This window comes from Cryptotermes secundus, unplaced genomic scaffold (assembly GCF_002891405.2).
Source record: "Cryptotermes secundus unplaced genomic scaffold, Csec_1.0 scaffold1759, whole genome shotgun sequence".
Lineage (NCBI taxonomy): Eukaryota > Metazoa > Arthropoda > Insecta > Blattodea > Kalotermitidae > Cryptotermes > Cryptotermes secundus.
The window spans coordinates 112,450-132,857 of record NW_019720605.1 but is presented as its reverse complement, the minus strand read 5'-3'; the positions used below and the strand labels follow the sequence as shown (position 1 = coordinate 132,857).

General features: G+C 44.8%; 1 protein-coding gene across 2 annotated transcripts in view; it reads left to right on the top strand.

Annotated features, from left to right (window-relative positions):
* The window catches only part of LOC111870590 (elongation of very long chain fatty acids protein AAEL008004), a 46,186-nt gene that overhangs the window by 3,950 nt on the left and 21,828 nt on the right, over window positions 1–20,408 (top strand). Inside the window, exons 1-3 of one of the 2 annotated variants that reach the window (XM_033753963.1) lie at window positions 12,499–12,643; window positions 17,040–17,110; window positions 18,727–18,917. In XM_033753963.1, coding sequence (XP_033609854.1) covers window positions 17,050–17,110; window positions 18,727–18,917 — 252 coding nt within the window. In that variant the 5' untranslated portion in view covers window positions 12,499–12,643; window positions 17,040–17,049. Of the gene's footprint in view, window positions 1–12,498; window positions 12,644–17,039; window positions 17,111–18,726; window positions 18,918–20,408 lie in introns of those variants that run through there. The other variant, XM_023863021.2, reaches the window with a different exon arrangement.

Sequence of the window (20,408 nt, the reverse complement as noted above, 5' to 3'; positions counted from 1 at the left end):
AAGTTTCAGTTTTCCTTCTTGCATACTGATGTTTGCAACTCGTAAGAGCAGAGGGCCAGGTTCAATCCAGAAGTTCTTGACAGTTCGTATGTGAGCCCATCCAGTCCATGTGATTTCCCTGGATTTGAATTTTTGGAGCGCTGTAGTCAGCTCCTTAATGGTGAGGGCCACGTTGCATTTTTCACGTCTTTCTTGATCAAGCGATGATAAGTTGGAGAAGACATCATCCCTTATGTCTGGTTTGTGTCCTTTCGTACCGTAGAATTCTCGGAAGTGCTTCTGTAGTTATGTTCGAATTTGATTAGGTTCGCTTAGAAGGGTGCCATGTACTTTTATGGCTTGAAGATGCTGCTGTTGGATGTGAAAGCTTTTGTGGCGGTAAATGGGTAGGGGTGTGTGGTTGTTTGTTTAGGTTGTAGTTGTCGTCGGGCATGTTGTTGAAATTTGTTTCACAGTGTGGTGCCTACTGTATTAAGGACTCTTTCTTCTGCTTCTGTAAGTCCCTTGTAGTGTCTCAAATTTGAGATTGGAAATTTAAGCCCTTACCTAAATGCGCGAGACTTGCGAAAAGTGTTTTACGACCATTACATTAGTATGACAATACCTGGACAGGCAACTAGGTTAAGAATGTTGATGATCAGCATGTATGCGTAATCACATGAGTAAGAAGCTCGCTAACGGGGCCACTGGAGTATCGTAATATTACCGCATAAACAGCGATGAGACGCCGTGGGCCCGCCCACATCCCCAGGGAATAACCAATTAGAATATAACTTTGGGAATTGAGAACAAAAGGGAGGAGTTAACTACCCTCTGTCGTCAACAGCTGAATTAGCAAATCGAAACTATAAAATACTGAATTTCGAGAGACTTGGGATCTGATCTAACACAGAATATTGAGTTGTCAGCCGGAGGCTCTCTTCAACATGGGCCTTACGAGCGGAGGCAGTGGGCCTGCATCTTGTACTACAAGTAAGTTCCTTTACTCATATCAGCCATATTGTGTAATGGTATTGTTGATAAAAGTGTTGTTGAGTGAATTCAATGTGCAAACTCCAGTGTGCCCGGCGAGCCCTAAGGGGAGGACACTAGAATCATGTACCATGTAATCGCCTAGGAGGTTAGTCAGGCAATAAGGGTTTTATAGTGTATGTGTCAAGGTTATGGTTAGCGTGCAGTGATAAATATAGTATGTGGGTTTCAATATGTATAACTAACGGTAGATTATGTTAAGAGGGAAACTTGACGAAGGATAGTGTAATCGTATCTAATGAATAGTAGGGAAACAGGATCGCTGGGAACGATTAATACTTGCCTATGGCCAGGAGTCGGAGAGAGAGAGAGAGAGAGAGAGAGAGACTCCAGTTTCACACCCCCGAAGGGGAGGTTCCTAGCGTAGCTGCAAGTCAGTTCACTATGTAGCCCCGACTGAAAGTCGGCCTTGTAATAATGTAAATATTGTAAATCATGTAAATATAAGAGTGTAAATAGACAGAGTAGATAGGATGGGATGTACACAGGGAATTGTGATTCACACCTCCAGCATCACCTTTCCACGACCCATCCAGCAGATCCTACCCAAAATGAGAGTTGCAACGGCAGCCGAATGCTTAAGGGGAGGTACTAGAAATGGACAGGGATAGGCATCTGCCACACAGGCAGCGTTAGCAGCTTGGGTATCCACACCCCTTAAGATGTAGTAATGATGTACTGCGCTGCTACCTGCAAGCTATATGGGGAGTTGTCAAGAGGGAGCTCTGACAATATGTCAGGGGGTAGTTCCCACAATAGAGAGGACAGATGGTGGCAGCTTTAAGTGAGAGAAGGAAGCCCCGAACAGGAGAACCCTAGCTGAGGGTGAGCTAGGATTATGGTGTTAACTCCTTACAGCGTAAGTTGTGGTAGCAAGGAGGGGTACCAGCACGCCCCCCCCTGCGCCACGGTGTTACAAGTGGCGACAGCGGTGAGACAGCCAATCCACCTCCGTCGTCACGGAGTTAAAAGTGGTGGCAGAGGTGGGATGCCTCCACGCCCCCCTGCCACCACGGCGTTACATTCCTGTTTCCCAGTTAGCTGAGTTGTTGTTCTAGTTCTGAATATTGTTTGCTCTTCTGTTGCCTTTGGTGGTCGTCATATCTGCGCGCCTGTAACTGAATTTCTTGCTTCATTTCATCCCACACTTCGTGTATATTCTTTCCCTCATTTGCTAGTGTGGTATCATATTTTATAATGGTTGTGATGCAGTCAACGAAGCATTTGTCGTTGAGAAGCGTGTTTCTGAATCTCGAAGAGAGCTGGACGCTGTTTTTGTGGGTGGCAGTATATCGAGGGAGAGTCCTTCATGGTCTGCAAACCAGGGGCATATCTGTGCGGAATGCATTTGGTGAAGCCATTTGTCTGAAATATATATTCGGTCTACTCTGGATTTGGGGTTAGTTGTCTGGTTCCAGCGGTATGTGAATTTGTTGCTGTCGGGGTGAAATCTTCTCCATACATCTACCATCTTGTGTGTGCGCGTCAAGTTTTCCAGATGATATGCAAGTGATGTTCTCTTTCCAAATGATGCTCTGTCACGTGTTTCTAGGGTGACGTTCCAGTCTCCTCCGATGACTACTGTCCTGTCTAGTGGAACATTCTTATGTTTCTCCAAGGTGTTAACGCCTGTCATTGCTCGGGTTGTACTTATTGGCATGTATACGTGTTATGTTTATGAGCTGGAGTTCTGTGTGATACAGCGTAATGTGGCATGTCTGTAGGTAGCCTGTTACGAGGGTGTGGTGCGAATGAATTAGTTCTGTGAGTAGGGCCTGATCCTGATTGTATTGCTGGGTTCTGTATTATAGTGTAAAGGGGAGCCCGGTAATACTGTTGTCAGAGAGGTTTGTTTCTTGCAGTAGGAGGACAGCTGCTTTTGTCTTTTGGCATACAAAACAAGTTGAATTTGTTTCGTTTCTCCTTGACGTTCCTTGTGTTAAGTGTTAGGACTTTGACCACGATGAAAAGGCCTAAAACATATCCTATGGTCCTCCAGGGGTGTAGCATGTGTTAATTTTTTATGACGCTACATTTTGAGACCATCAGTGATACGCTTCATTCTTCTTAGGTTGTAGTCTTTCATGTTGAACAGATTTTCTTCCAGCATGTTGGCAAGTCCTTGATGCTGGACGTATATTCTTTGGCTGTTGTTTTGGGGTCCTTCTGTCGCCTGCAGGCTTTGAGAAATTGTGAGAAAGTTGTAGTCGCTATGGGTTGGTTCCCTTCTTATCTTAAGTTTTCACACGGGATGTCTATGGCTTTGTCCCTTGGGGTTGCGGTCATACTTCTGGGTGTTTCTTCCAGATCACTGCAGTTATTAGAAGATAGAGACTCCGTGTCACTGGGTTCTTTTTCTTCAGCATTTTGTGGTATTCCATGTTTGTTGTGGGGTGCCTGCTTTTGTTTGTGTATTATGTTTTGTTTCTTCTTTTCAGAGGCATGGGGTGTGATGGGCTCTGCATGGTTTCCTACTGTTGCCGTGTCCATGCTCTCTGCTGCTTCACAGCCTTCTGTTTGCTGTTCACATTCGTCTGTATGCGTTTGTGATGTTGGATTTTAGGTGGAGCATTGTCGGTAACCTGGGTTTTAGGCTGCTTTTGTGCCGTTACGCTCACGCTATCTGTTGAGCTGAGTCTGTCGTGGCGGAGTTAGTACCGGGAAAATCGTTGTGTTGCCTATGGCGGGTGCTAGCGTCCGGCGGATTGTGGAGGGGGTGCGTTGCTCTTCTTCCTGCTGCGAGGCATAATCTTGACCGTTGTTGAGCGCTACTCCTTTAGACGCCATGACGTATGGCCTGCATGGGATATCTCCCGTACATGGGTTTCTGTGGCGAGGTACACGCATATTCGTCCACCACTTAGTCTGGATGCATATTTAATGTTAAGGCCTCCTATATTTTCTGCTATGGTCCGTAGGTATTGCTCTATTGTAACACCATCTATTGCTTCGAAAATAACTCCATGTTTTTTGTGTGGGGTGCAGCTTGCTTCAGTAGGGCATGTTGTTGTCTGGGTAGGGCGTTTAGTGTGAGTGGGTGCTGTTTGCTTAGGAGTGGTTAGAGAGGGTTTCGGTTGCAGTGTATTACCTGATCGTTCTCGGCCATGCTGGCTTGTAACGATTCCGTCTTCTGCAATGTTATTTGTGTTGTCTGTGCTGTGGGTCGACATTTTATCAGGCTGGTCTCACTGCTGCTGCGATGTCGTGGTTGTTGGTTTTGTGTTGTATCCCGAAGGATAGTGATGGGAAGTACTTGTAGACCGAGCGGAAGTCTTGTGGACTGGGATCGTTGGAGCACTTAAGAATTGAAATTCAAGTCTTCGGAAGTCGGTTTTCAGGTTAATAGAATGATGTATTGAATCAAATGCTTACACAAGGTTACATTAGGAATACTGATTATAGTTACTTGTTAAATGAACAGAGGATGTGAGTGCACTATGCACCAACGCGGTAGGATTCGGCAGGTAGTGAGAGGTAGCCTCCAGGGAGGTGCTGAGTGTACTACTCGATGATGCCGCGCTGAAGTTCAGTAGTAACACACAAATACGTGAAGATAGTGATTAAACTGGCGAGGAGTCCGACCGAAGTGAACAAGTCAAAAGTTTAGCGTGGTGTCCGCCGTGGCTGGCAAAGCCTGAGTTTTTAAAGGGATTCGAACCCCGAACTTGGTGCTTGGACACCCAGAGACACGCCTATTGAGGGCGTAGTCAGATTCAGGATCGACATTTGATTCGTCGTCCTTAAAGAAGAGTTTGACCATTCAGACGTATGGAGCACTGGATGGTCATAGGAATTCCAAATGAGGATTCCAATTAAAATGGTTTTTGAAATCACGAGGGGAGAACACCTGCAGGAAGTGCCCATAAGCACGTCTCTCCCCAAAAGGGTGAACCTCTTATTTTGTATTCACTCAGAATTTCGGGGTCTAGACTACCCCATACAGGAAAAGGACAACTTAGAATAAACAAGTAGGGTAGCTCGTGGTGCAGGGGACACTATCACATCTCGTAAAATAATGCGGGGGTTGAATACATATTACATTTGTTGTTGTGGGGAAGTCTGTCAGTCTGTCAGTTTATCCTCCCACCTGTCTTTGTTGACTGAAGCTACAGGCCACTGGCCTGTCTGTTGACATGGCGTGCTGTGATGCTTATGCAGGTACAGTTGCACTGCACTATTTGTGTATTGCACACTAGCACTCGGTTGTTTGGTAAATGCATGGCTTTTGTATTTATATAAGAGGTTTCTCGTTAGGTAAACAAAATAGATTTTCTGTAATACGTGTAGTATGGTTGGTTCGTAGCACTGGTTAACGTAGGCTTTTCACTATACACTCCGGGCTCGCGGAGCGATGCACAAACAGGTCCGTACTGCTTACCGTCTGTAGATAGGTAGGTAAGGGGGTAGGTAGGGAGACAGACAGACAGACAGACAGACAGTAAAACCTAATTCTTCTCCATGTTTCGGTGTCAGAACACAATCTTCAGTCGAAGATATTAACTACAAACACAATTAGATGAATGCTTTCTACAATGTGTTTCCTCAAAGTTCAATTTCCACTTTGCGTTTGTAGTTCTTAGTTGGGTCTGAAGATGGTGTACCTGTGCGAAACGTGCAGCCCAATAGTAAAGTACAGTTATAAATACTTGTGGTTGCATATATACCGGTCTGTAGATGACTGCTCTAAATGCAAACAAGATGCTCGGTTCTAGAAAACCGAAATTGACGGCCGTGGGGATCCGTTACGCTGACCACGTGACACCATCTATCCGTTAAAGTTGGAACTAACTTTGTCCACAAGAGGCGGTCGCTCGGTCGGTATAGTTCGCTTGCGGACTCAAGCCACGGAGTTTTTTTTTTTGCAAGAGTTCAGTATCCGCCAGCCAGGATAACTTCCCATTACTGTCGGTGCTGCTCAGGATCCTTTCCTTCCCAGTCCTTTTGAAATCGCTGTAATTATACCAGCTTGGAATGAAATGACATCACCACCGCACCCTTGGGTTTATGCGTTGACTTTAACTCTTTGCGACAGTGAGTCTACTACTGAGGTTATGTAGAAAAGGTAATGCAAAACTATCGCTGTAAAAGGTCGTGAAGGTCCATAGGGTTGTGGAATGTAGAGGGTCCGGCATTTTCTACATAATCGACACACAGATGGCGGTATGATTGTCAGCCTTACGCGCCGGCCGCCCTATACCCAACCAGGAAGATTCCTGGTACTCAATTCTGTGAGAGGCTGAATCGAACACAGGGCCATAGTGCGACTGGAAGGATTAGGTAAATTGAAAATATTCAATGACCTCATCGGGACCCGAACCAGCGATTTGTTGCATGGTGCCTCAGCCAACTACGCGACTGAGTTTATGTAGCGCCTGGGCAGGGTGGCTACCAGACATATCCGAGAAAGCGGTTACATTGCTGCTCCTACGTGCCCACGAAGTGAGCCCATCTGGGTGCCGCAGGAATGGTGAGCACATGCGTTGCCACACCTCGGTACTTACAGGTTCGACGGTGTTGGCCTGTGTTAATACGGGAATGTGTGTTTAAGGCATACATGAGAACGCTGTGTTTCTGTCGTGTCTTCCTTTGCTTATACTTTTTTATTTTCGAGTCCGAATTTTGTTGCAGTAGCGTAGCAGCGGAAGTACACGCCACGCAAAATATCCCCAAGCCTGATTTGCGTCACAGAGGAAGAGTGAGATGGCGGAGAATGACGGTGGGGGCAAGGGGGGAGGGGCAGTACAAGGACGGTTTGGCTCTTTTCTTATGTTTTACCTTCCCCTTGGCGGTCTTCCCCTCACCGTACCATTGCTTGCTGACCAACTTGTATTTACAAGGATCATAGAATTTCGGGGATATTTTGTTTCTGTGGAGTATGCCTGCTTTAAACAAGTGAAATCATTTCGGTTCGTTCTCAGGATAATGGGGCTCATATCAGCACTGTGAGCTTACATACATAAAGTGAGTAAAGCTATCCCTGTAACAGACCGTGGAGGCCCATAGGGTTGTGAGATGTTCAGGTTCCCACATTTTCTAGACAGTCGGCTCACAGATGGCGGCAAGGTTGTCAGCCCTACGCGCCGGCCGCCCTTTACCCCCAAGAACATTCCTGGTACTCATTTCTGTTAGAGGCTCAGTCGACCCCAGGGCCATAATGCTGCTGGAAGAATTGGGTAACTGAAAAAATCCAATAACCTCATCGGCTTGTAGCACAATGCCTCAACCTACTACGCTGCCCCGTGCCCCGCTTGCATACATACCCAGACCAATACAGAACGTAACTGTAGAATATCACTGTAGATGTCTGCACTGTGAATGCACCTATCTCTCTGGCCGTGTAATCTCTGATTCAGGTCTCACTCGGAACACTTGCACCCAAGTAAACTTACTCACTCACTCACTCATGGAGCTGAGCCCTTCTGGAGGAGCCGCCAATTCAGCAGCTACTCGAGAACTTCCCAGCATTTTATGGAACCCAACGGTTAATTACAATGTTTACAACAGCCCTCCACTGGTCCCTCTCCTGAGCCAGATCAATCCAATCCATACCATCCCAACCTATCTCTCTACGATCCATTTTACTATTGTTCACCCACCTACGCCTTGGTCTTCCCAGTGGACTCTTTCCTTTTGACTTTCCCACCAATATCCTATATGCATTCCTCGTCTCCCCCATTCGTGCTACATGCCCTGCCAACCTCATCCTCCTTGACTTCATCATTCTAATTATACTTTGAGAAGAGTACAAGTTATAAAGCTCCTCATTATGCAGTTTTCTCCAACCTCCTGTCACTTCATCTCTCTTCGGTCCAAATATTCTCCTCAACTCCCTGTTCTCAAGCACCCTCAGTCCATATTCCTCCCTTAATGTCAGAGACTAAGTTTCATACCCATAGAGAACCACAGACAAAATTATAGTTTTATATATTGTAATTGTTATGTCTTTGGACAGCAGACGAGAAGACAAAAGGTTCTGGACTGAATGGTAGCAAGCATTATCTGAATTCAGTCTACTGATTTCCTCCTCGATCAGGCTATCACCCAGTAGATTCACATCATCAGCACAGTCCAGCAGCTGATGTGTTCCATTTAATTTCAGTCCCACCTGGTTTTCCTGGATCTCTCTAATGGCACATTCTAAAGCACAGTTGAAAAGCTGTGGTGATAAAGCATCTCCTTGTTTTAGACCATCTTGAATAGGAAATGTATCAGACTTTACGTTTCATGTAATCAAATTTTAATCAGCTTAATAAGGTGTTTGTGCGGTTATGTACAGGGAGTCTCAGGAGGAAAGGCCAATATTCTGGGAGGGCATAGTCTCGGTCATACTAAGCAAAAAGGTTTATATGCACATGTGTCTTATACCGAACGGTTTCCGAGATACAGCTATGTCACTGTACACTTCCAAAACTGTTTATAAAAAAGAGATTTTACTTACTGGTTCTCATTCTTTTTCTTTTCCTTGGCACTACAGCCCCAGTGGGTTTAGGCCTACCTCCATGAACTTCTCCGTTCACTTCGGCTTTTCTAGATCTTACACATTCGGTAGGACTCCTTGGGCGGGTGATCAGCTCGTCGCAAGGCCTCTACCTGTAGACAAACAGAGAAAAACGCACACACACAAACTAAACATCCATGCCCTGGGTGGGATTCGAACCCACGATCCCGGTTTCCAAGTGAGCGAAGACAGTGCATGCCTTAGACCGCTCGGCTACCGTGACTGGCTGTTGGTGTCTTTTACTGTAGACAATTCCAGAAAAGAGGCCAGACCTAGTTCACATTACACGTGTTCACGACACTGGAACCGGAAACAGCCTGAGGACATGTGGACGTCAGGCCATAGAATTTCAACTACTGACTCTCAGTTTCCTTTGTAGTTTGGACCATTAGTCATACAGTTGGACAGCTTGTGTGTGTGTGACCTACATTTGGCATAAGTCTCACAATTGTACAGCTGTAATTGAAGCATTCTCATTATCTCATATTCCTAAATTACGAAGGACGTGCATGTCAATATGGAATCAGGTCCAGTTGATTTGCATCAGTTTAGCATACAGTGACATTGCGTGCAGCCTGTCGCTTGTCCATGACTCCTAAGGGCACGACATCCTTCAGTAGAAGAAACGTTACTACCGCCAGCTTCGTGCGCAGTTTAGAGCCTCCCTCTGTTCTCCTGTTGCTCCCACTTCGGAGCATAGAGCATCCGTGAAATCTTTTGTCTCACTTCCCTTTCTTAATTCTAAGACAGTCGGTAGGACTCCTTTGACGGGAGACCAGCCCGTCGGAAGGCCACTACATACGCAAACACAAAATAAACAGAGACATATATCCACGCCTTGAGTGGGATTCGAACCCACGATCCCAGTGTTTGAGCGAGGGAAGACAGTTCATGCCTCGGACCGCGCGGCCACTGTGATAGGTCAGTTTAGAGCCAATAGTTCAATTTTTTGAAGTTCTAGTAGCATTAGAATGTTTTCACGACACGAAGTCCATAGAAGGGTGTCAAGTTTGGGTAGGTGATAAGCGTTCAGAAGGACAAAAATTTTCCCGTCAATTTTGCAACAAAAAGGTTCGTCACCTTGATCATGACGGCCAGCCAGCGGACCCCATCCCGAGCGAACTGAATCCAGATCACGCCCTAATAACACGTCTTTAATTTTCATGTTTTCCTCCAGTCTGAGTAACATGTATCTTATATAGGATGAGAGTGTGGAATGGATTCACCTGGCTCACGACAGAGACTAGTGTACACGGCAATGACCCTATGGGTTCCACAAAATACTGGGAATTCTGTGTGGCTTAGCAACTACTGGCTTCTCAAGAAGGATGCTGTTCCATGGAGTCAGCTTCATCCCATCTGTGTCTGGGTCTTTTAAATAACGTTTTCCTTGAGGATTTTGAGACTAAAACTTATGTACTAATTTCAGCACTCCACATGCATGCTATGTTTCTTACCCTTTTTATCCTATCGAGTTTATAACCATAATAATATTTGCTGAAGTGTATAAATTATTAAGCTTTTCATTCAGCACCCCCCGGTCATGTTCTCCCTCTTGCTCTTCCTTCCCCCGCTTGAATCCAAATATATCCCTCTGCACTTTCTAACGTACACTCTTCCCTTTGGCAGAGTGCGCTAAGTTTCGGAACCATACTTAACAAGTAGATGTTCCCGTCTGAACACCACCAGCAAGCCTTAGCTGCGCCTCTCCCTGGGCATGAAGCCAGGCCGATAGGGAACGTCGAGGTGAGATGCCAGTGATCTGGAACTCTGAACCAGATGGAGACGAGTGGCCTACTTCATATTCTGGCAGCTTCAGCCGCAGAGGGAACCCCTGGTACCCACTGCATAGGCTCTCGTAGAGCCTTTTGTGAAGGACCATATCGCGGGGGCTGCAGGGAACCGCATTGCGCACACCACCTCATGTTACTGTCCTGCACTGGAAAGCAATTTACCCCGTCGGGCAGTCTCCTTGAGACACTAACACTCGCTAAGCAGGACAAGAAAATGCCTTCATTTCGTAAACCACAAAGTTCATCATCGTATACACAAAGAGTTGTCGACTGGACGCCATTTTGCGACGGAACCGTCCTGTTTCCATTGCTTGCGTTTCACAAAGAACCCAAGCGCAAATTGTGCGCAATATTGCGTGACGTATTCTTCCCGTTATCAACCCAACTTGGAATAACATTCTTTGTCGGCTGTCCACGAGTACTTGTTCAGTACTTTCGCAGATACCGCGCACACGCGTAGGCTTCTTCATGGGGAGGGCTGAGGATGAGTCCGCTTGCTACGTCAGCCGGTAATTTTCCTGCTGTGCTACGATGGTAACGAGCAGGAGCAGTTAGTGGGATGAAAACTGACAGAGGATACCGAAGTACCCGGAGAAAAACAGCCTTAGTGACCCTGTCCACCGAAAATCCTACATGATATGACCTGGGATCGAACTCGGGGAGCCACGGTGGGAAGCCCACACGGACATGCTATGTCTCGCTGTATCACAAAATATACGCTCACTGTTTGTTGTACCGATGCTTGCGCGTAACTCTGCGCATACTCGACTGAATGTTGTATCATCGCGCAACGCGTACAGAACGATGTACTTCATCTTAACTGCTGTGTACGTTTATTTGGACAGAGGCCTGTATTTACCGGAGCTTGTCCATAGTTCTATTATGGTTACCACAGAGATTTTTAAAATATGTGTATGACGTGTAATTACACAAGTCATCAGAATGCAAGAGTGTCCATACGTCCATAATTTCTATCGTAAAAGTCAACAACTTTTAATTCTTTAAATTTTATGGTTTCTGTCGTATTTCTTATGTAAAAGCAGCAGTAATTTCTTATTGTAAAAGTATGGATTGTCTGCACAGCACTATTTCCAGCAGGCAGAGTTTGTTATCTAGGATTTGCTCTTTCTTTTTTTTATTTAAATTTTTTATTGCTAGTGGGGTGGGACTAAGTCCCTTGTACTGCGGCCACTTCTGGCCTATTGTACCAGCCCCAGATGATAGGTGAGGGTGATTGTGGAGCAATTTGGTGGAATGAAGATTGGCAGGGGAAACCGAAGTACTCGGAGAAAACCTGCCCCAGCGCCACTTTGTCCACCACAAATCCCACTTGACCAGACCCGGGATCGAACCCGGGCCACAGCGGTTGGAAGCCAGCGACTAACCGCTTGAGCTATGGCGCGGCCTATTTGCTCTCTTGGTAAAAAATAAATATAATCTAGAGATTTACGCAACAAAATGCAACAAATTATGAGTAACTCATAGTCTGTTTCTAATATTATATTTTGTATTTGTAACATTTGTATAGCACTGATGTTTTCCTGAATTTACATTTTTATACCTTGGCTGTGCCTGTTTGTATTTTAATTTAGTCTGATACTCCGCGGTAGCGCAGTTGGTTAAGGCACTACGCTACAAGCCGGAAGGTCGCGGGTTCAAGTCCCGATGAGGTCATTGGATTTTTTTCAATTTACCTAATCCTTCCAGCCGCACTATGGCCCTGGGGTTGACTCAGCCTCTAACAGAAATGAGAACCAGGAATATTCTTGGGAGTAAAGGGCGGCCGGCGAGTAAGGCTGACAGCCTTGCCGCAATCTATGAGCCGATTGTCTAGACAATGTGGGGACCTCAACATCTCACAAGCCTTTGGGCCTCCACGGCCTGTTATAGGGATACCTTTACTTTTTTACTGAATTTGAATTACCTTACAAAATCTTCTTGTTGTTGACTTTGCACAGAAGGCACAATTACTGAATTTTACGAAGTTAAAAAAAGGATCGACGGAGCAAAGGCTACAAATGAAAAAAGATTTTGGGAGTGATGTACAGGCCTTGGTTTAGTCAGACAGCATTGTATGTAGACCTACAATTTAATATACAAAAACATAACACAATGTTAAAATACAACACTTTCGCACTCCATGACTTCCGATAAGTGAAAGCCAACACATGCAGATAAGAGCTCGGGGGCTTTGGCGCTTACGCCCTTGCTTAGTAGACAATGCGCAGTCTAAGTGCCGCTTCTGTTAGTTAACTTTCCTTACAACTGAGTAGCATCCTGGAAGTGTTTTGACAAGACTGACACAGTATCTGAGGCAGAGGTAAGCAGTAATACGTACTTTCAGAAAACACAACGAAATATGAATAAGTAGAAAGTTGCAGAAAATTTGCTAAAGTTTATACTGCACTCTCTTAATCTGCGACACGTTTTATTCTGTTACTGTACGGTGTATTATGCTATACTGTAAAATGATACACGAAATTTTCGAGACATGAAACGTTGTGTTCAGTTGTACGTTATTTTTGATGCATTTTTTTTTCCAGAATATCGTTAGTTCTAGAAAAAATTAATAATAATTTACAGTGGAAGTTCAGCTCACTGAAATCATCTGCCCTTTACTATACATTATCATTTAATCATTTAATTGATTATAATTTCATATAATAAGAATTTGTATGAAATCATGAAGCAATATTTTCATATAATTAATTGGCTAACAGCCTCATTTGGCACACTTCTGAAAATATTTGCTGGGCCATTCCCATGTAAGTATATCTCGTACTTCTTAACTAGCCCCAGCAGAAGCAGCAGTAGCAGATCTGTAAGATCTTCTGTGAATGATAACTTCCTAACAATCTGTAAAATATTTAAAGTTGCATCACACAAGAAGGAATTCCGGGAGAAGCTTAAGGCTCCTTTTCTTTTGTACAGACATCCACTTACATAAATTATGCGTTTTTAATATTATATTTAAGAATAAAAATTCCTAAGGCAAAATGAAATGCAATTTACCTGTAACGAGTGAGCTAGCGTGCCGTGAGTGATCATAATTGAGCAATGTGTCGAATCCGACTCACAACACAATTTTCCCTACTTTCAGTCATAAATATGTCACCTGTTGCTATTATCATTGCTATTAGTATCTTCGTTTTAAAAATTCCATATCTCATAAGTGCAGATTATGTTAACGACACATTTTTCCGCGTCGTTTCCATATTCGGAAATACTAAAACACAATAGTTCATACGTAATTTGTAGTCTACTATTCGACACGTAATTTTGTAGTCTATATTTATAACGTAGGAGCCGGAATACCGTAGTCGGTATACCGACTAGTTACGGGCTGGAAGACCGAGGGGTCGGTGTTCGAGTCCCGGTAGGGTTAAGAATTTTCTCTTCTCCACGTCGTCGAGACCGGCTCTGAGGTCCACCCAACTACCTATCCAATGCGTACTGAGGGGAAAGCTGGATTACGTTTGTGGATCCACGTATTATTGAACTATTTGAAGCGATGGTCAGCTTTCCCGAGAGAAAGAGCCCCCAGTGCAACTTTATAGGAGGCTGGGTGGGCACAAGAACAGATTTGAAAGACGTGAAGTGGAGAAGTACCTTGCCGAAATCGAACTCCCGACTCCATGGCCATCCAGTCCGTGGCCAGTCGCTACATCGACTGCACTATCCCAGCTCGAAGGGCCTTTCGTAATAAATAGAATGTGTTTACCAATTGCAGGTGTACAAGGAGAAGGGAAATTATTTATCTTCAGGTTGATAATGTTATAAGCCTTTTGCAATACACACTTGTTCGCCATTTTAGGCACGAGGGAAGACATGACGGTTTAGCGTCTGACAAGCGCGTAGTGCGTGAGTGCCCAGGTATTTACTGCCAATATTGAAATCTTCATATTCGGCAAAGAATCTCTGTAGGAAGGATGTGATTGGTTTATATAAAATCCTATACCGACCTACTTACTTTCATGAACCAATTACAGGTAGTTTCACCTCAAAGGGCGTGCCTTCTCCATCCAAAAGTGCTAAGCCTGACGGTACATGTTTTAGCCGAAGCTTCCATTTTGGATACTAGAAACTGTAACTTGGGAACGGTCATAACTTCAACGTCAAGATAAATTGTAAATTGAATACAGTGAACATTTCGGATTGGATGGAACCAGCATGAGTATCGATGCATTCATTGCAAAGCAGCGCAAGTGCAAATCCACTTCCACAACCTACTCATTATTCGGCGCCAAAGAAATAAGTATGAATAAGTTATAAGTGTCCCTCGTCCGAGCTGTGATTCTTCCAGAAATTTAGTGCTTATTCATATATGAAGAGAATGGAGATAAAAATTAACTCCGCAAGCGAAGTGTACCGACCGAGCGACCGCCGTTTGTCGTCGAAGTTAGTGCCAACTTTAGCGGGTAGAGGGTGTCGCGTGGTCAGCGCAACGGATCCCCGCGGCCGTTAAAGAAAATGGAGATAGTAATAGGCAAACCATCATTTAAATTCCATCACGTTCTGGCGCCGAAATCAACCCTTCGTCCCACAATTGATCACAGGCACTGGAGAACGCAAGCTTGTCGCCGTCTCTGGGAGCGATTTGATCGATTATGCAATCTCCACAGATAATACCGTTCGCAGTTTCAAAATACAGAAGCCTGTTAGTATAACTCCCCCAAATTCAAATTTCATACAAATCTCTTCCGCGGTTCTCAAGTGATTCATCCATGAGGAAGGACGGACGGAAGAACGGTTTCATTACGTGCTCCGTATGGTTGAGAACGCGCGTAGAAAGCGCTCGTATTGTGAAAGCAATCAAAATAAACGAATCATTTATTTGCTTCAATTTTTATAGATCTAGCCGACTTCATTCAAGTATATTGTATATTGGAGTTTCCAGATAACTTCTCAGTTTCATCGCTTCAGATGGAGATTATAATTCAGAAACTCTGTGGGGCAGACTCCTTAGTGATCAGTGATCAAGTTGCTCCTTACCATTTACTGGCATCTGAGGTTTTCGTATTTCAAGCTCCAATTGTCCCTTGGTTATCGCTGTTAAGAAGGGAGGAATGAAAATTATAGCACGGCAGCTATGCTCTTGCTTTAAACTGCAGAAGCAAAAATTCAGACTTTCGAAGATCACGATAATAAACAATATCCGGGCCTTGTGATAAACATGTTAATGCCAACGACACCTCATAAATCATGTTTCCGCCGTTATTATTGTTGATTGTTAAAAATTGAGAAATATGATTTTCGTATGATCATCATAAATATAAATAAACAGAGTGAAACTGATCAGCTGGCTCAAGTGTTGTAGGTGGGGAGTATGCGCATGCGCAGAGCATGATGCACTCATAATCCTGCCTATTTCCGTCAGAAAAAGAATTGCTTAGTAGACCATCAAGCCATCTAAGTATGTCCCCCTTTTCAACGCTTGACCGACTNTGCCAATCTTCATTCCACCAATTGCTCCACAATCACCCACACCTATCATCTGGGGCTGGTACAATAGGCCAGAAGTGGCCGCAGTACAAGGGACTTAGTCCCACCCCACTAGCAATAAAAAAAAAGTTCTTCTCATGAAGAAATAAAAATATTATATGAGGCTTGAGGTTCACGTGACGCGGAGTGGTACACTCTACCGCGCTGTTGCACTGCTGGAACCTGCTGCCTCTACCGTCACAGTATCCCGCCCTGAACAGACGAGCACCAGGTTCGTCCGAAGCGTAGGTACGAAATGGTACAGCGCCACATCCCAGAAGACTCTTAGCTAGTATATGCTATATCGCATACACTAAAAGGACAATTTACAGCTTTATACGAGTGTACTGTAGGCTTTGTATATCAGTCCACATGCCTAAAACTGAAGGAAGCCAGCTGACGTCATTTAAAGACCTGTCACATCTACTTTCGCCAAAATTTGATTAACGGTTATGACAAACTTGTGACTTTATGGAATGCTGGTCTTTGTAATAGGTAAATATTGCGGCGTATTTGCTCCATGCAAGAACGGCTGAGCCATAGAAATGGCTGTTTCTAAGTAATACACACATGCAGCAATGGAACAACGGGATTATGCAACCCGCTTCTAGGCAACGGCTCGGTAATCACACTTCCGCGCGGACACAATGACGTCACAACCCAACAGCGCTTAGCAATCACGTGAAACATTTTGAGTAAATTTAGATATTGGCCGCGCCACAGCTCAAGCGTTTAGTCGCTGGCTTCCCATCACGGCGGCCCGGGTTCGATCCCGGGTCTGGTCAAGTGGGATTTGTGGTGGACAAAGCGGCTCTGGGGCAGGTTTTATCCGAGTACTTAGGTTTCCCTTGCCAATCTTCATTCCACCAATTGCTCCACAATCACCCCCACCTATCATCTGGGGCTGGTACAGTAGGCCAGAAGTGGTTGCAGTGCAAGGGACTTAGACCCATCCCACTAACAATAAAAAAAAAATAGATACTAAGCATGTCAGGGTGCAGACCACAAATCGCCATTTTGCTTCTTTTCATGAAGTGGGTTCCATAAAATCCTGGGAATTTCTTGAGTATCTACACGATTGTCGGCTTCTCAAGAAGGGCTCAGCTCCACGAGAGTGATTACAGCTGTAATGTTCGTCCCATATTCCAGTAGCTATGAAGTTTTCCTCAGTTTCCAGTAACGCTAATGTCTGGCGTCACGTTCCAGTCGCTACAGTGTTCATTCTTGTGTTTCAGACAATCAGCCATGGCGGGCTTAATGCATCTGGTGGTGCACAATTACAATGAGATGCTGCAATCGAAGAAAGGTGAGTCACGTGTCACGCATTATGAAACGTTGCTTGCCGGAGTAAACATGTTGACGTAACTGAAGCCAGTAGAGGACGTGGTAGGAAACTAATACGCTGCTTAAATCCTGCAGACGAACAGCACCACACTGAGACTGTAGTTATCCAATTTTGTCAAAACAGTGCAGGAGGAAATGATTTTGATTATGTAATACGAGTGAGACTACAACAGACTCGATGCATTTCTCTGTTTCGTGTCATGCAATCAAAGCACCGCGAGACTTCGGCTGAAGTTGTCCTGTGCTTAAGCACTAGCGCCATGAATACTCTGGGAAACTGGAAGTAAGTACGGTTAACTATAGGCGTCAGATGGATGTGACATCAGTTTGAAGATCGGGGGCTTTCCACGGAGAAGCAACTCCCTGTGTTCAGTGGTTGGTCTTTCCCTGATGCGCTTCATTTCAACTGGAGATTTTTCATGAAATTCCCGTCTCATGCCCAATACCCACAAACCTGACTGACATCTTTCGTGAATGTCCTCAATCCCTCAACGTAAATGCGGGACATTGCTTTAAATTAAGCAAATGCCATTTCTTTCACATTTGCGTCCACTACTTAGTATTTATTTATCAGTCAAATATTCGATATTATATAATGTAAACTACTGAAACGGCATTAAATATAGTATAAATAAATAAAACTTGGAACTAGTAGAGGCATTACACGCTGTACTTTCAGACTTACGGTAACAATGGTAGCAATGGGATCGATACGAGAGCCATCTGTTGCACAGTCATCACAATTTACGTGGTGACAGTTGTTTGAAATACAGTGCAGCTTTCGGTAAGACTTCTTTCAGTTTTGTAGAGTGTAAATTAATAAGATTGTTACCGCGTGTGGTGTATAGACCTATTTACGTAATTGTAGACATAATGGCGACTGTTGGAACTAGGAACATATAGAGGCGGTTTAATCACTTGTTACAGATCTACGTTAAAAATTTTGACTGTGGCGACAGCGCGAAAAATGTACAGATCCACGTTTTCTCAACCTCGCTGCTAGTTGGAGGTGAGTGGTCAGCTTCACGCCCCGAGAGCTTGATTACCGGGGAAAGGGCCACCGGCACCCATTGGATAGGAGGCTGGGGGGGCCCCGAGATGTACGAATTGAAATTAGGTAAGAGAGATGGACACTGAGTATTTTTATCATTCGGTTCTGAAGGGTTCTGGCGGTTGTGCTTATCAGTCAGGGTTACTGAAGTTTTGGACTTTGCCCATCATCCGGTATTCCGAACAACACGACGTTTCGCGAACAGAGACTCTTTCTGTCCCCAGTTGGAAGGGCGGGAGGCACCATCTATGTTGGGCCCGTCAGAAAAGACTGACCTCAAGGAGGACCAACGAGTGCGGTTAGCTGTTTATACACACTGTCCCATTGCAGGATGGTAAGTGGAAAATGAATTGAAAAAATACAGAAGGAAGCGATCGCAGTATAATTAGAGGCACTATGACAGAATTTGTATCGACAGTCGTCAATGTCCTCATCGAGATTCGAACCGGATGCCTCCCAAAACGAATCACAAAGGTCTCGATTCGAGCGAACTTACTCTGTGGTGCTGTGCTTGTCTTGTGTTTCAGACCCAATGGTGGACTCATGGTTCCTCATGAGCAGCCCTATGCCAGTTCTGTTAATTCTGGTCTTCTACTTGTACTTCGTTCTGAAGCTAGGACCTCAGCTAATGGCCACACGGAAGGCGTTCAATCTCCAAAGGATCCTTGTCGCATACAACTTTTATCAAGTCATATTCAGCCTCTGGCTCAGTAGTATGGTACGTATACTGCGCATGCTCTTGTCCATCATGATCACGTGCTCCACAGGCCCGCAGTTTGCCTGCTAATCATGTAACTTTACATGTGCATATAGTCTGTATAGATTTGTGTGTGTGTAAGAGACGGATATTTACGTCTCCGATGTGAGATTGCTCCACTTCTGCTAGTAAAACTCGGCACAACCACTAGAAGTGGGCGTAAGTGTCCCAGTATCCTAGCGTCATCGTACCAGATACAGTAGGGGGTAATTTTTAAAATATACAGAGTGTTCCTAAAAGAATGGCGGGGCTTTAGATATATTTCGTATTTCTTACCGTGTACAATCCTAACATGTGTCAATCGGAAGCTTAACTGTCCAAATTTTATGTACATCCATCAAAGTGCCTCTATGTGCGCACCTTTCGTTACCCAGCACACATCAATGCGATAGTCGAATTCCTGCCACACCCGCTGCAGCATTTCAGGTGTGATGGTCTCCACAGTACGATTGATTCTGTTTCGGAGATCCTGGAGCGATTGGGGCAATGGGGGTACATAAACCATGTCCTTTACGTACCCCCACAAGAAGAAATCACATGGAGTTATGTCCGGGGATCGGGGTGGCCACCGGAGAAGGGGGGCATCTTCACCTGCAGTACGTCCAATCCATCGTTGCGGAAGGACCAGATTAAGCAAACCTCTCACAATGCTATGGAAATGTTGTGGAGCACCGTCCTGTTGGAAAATGTAGTCACTGGAATCATTGGACAGTTGTGGAAACAACAAATTTTCCAGCATATCTTGATAGGTTACCAGTCACTGTTGCTTCAGCGAAGAAAAAAGGCCCGTACACTTTCTGTTGAGAGACAGCACAGAAGACGTTAATTTTCGGAGAATCACCCTCGTGCTCAATCTGTGCATGTGGATTTTATGTCCCCCAGATACGTACGTTGTGTCGATTAACTATCCCACTCAGATGAAAAGTGGCTTCATCACTGAAAACGAGAAGTTCCAGGAAACCATCGTCTTCCATCTTCTCTTGAATGTCCTCAGCGAAATGAGTACTGGCTATCTTGTCTTGTGGTTTCAGAGCTTGCAACAGCTGCAACTTGTACGGTTTCATTAATATCCGCTTACGCAGCGCCCTCCACAACGTCGTTGTTGGCATTTGCAATTCTCTGCTTCCTCTACGTAATGATTTTCTAGGGCTCCTCTGATACGTCTCCCTCACTCTTTCCACGTCTGCATGTGGCACACGTGGCCGCCCAGAACTCTTGCCTTTACAGAGACATCCACTGTTCACAAACTGCCGGTACCATCTGCAATGTTGTTTTCATATGGCGCCTCCTTCTGAAACCGTACACGGCGCACTGTAACGATGGATTTAGACACCTCAAATCTCAGCACGCAATAGGCCTTCTCCTGCTGGGTCGCCATCTTACATTTCACGCCTCCTAGCTGGCGGGAATGGAACTAGGAAAGAGCGCGATATACAAAATGAAAATTTGAGA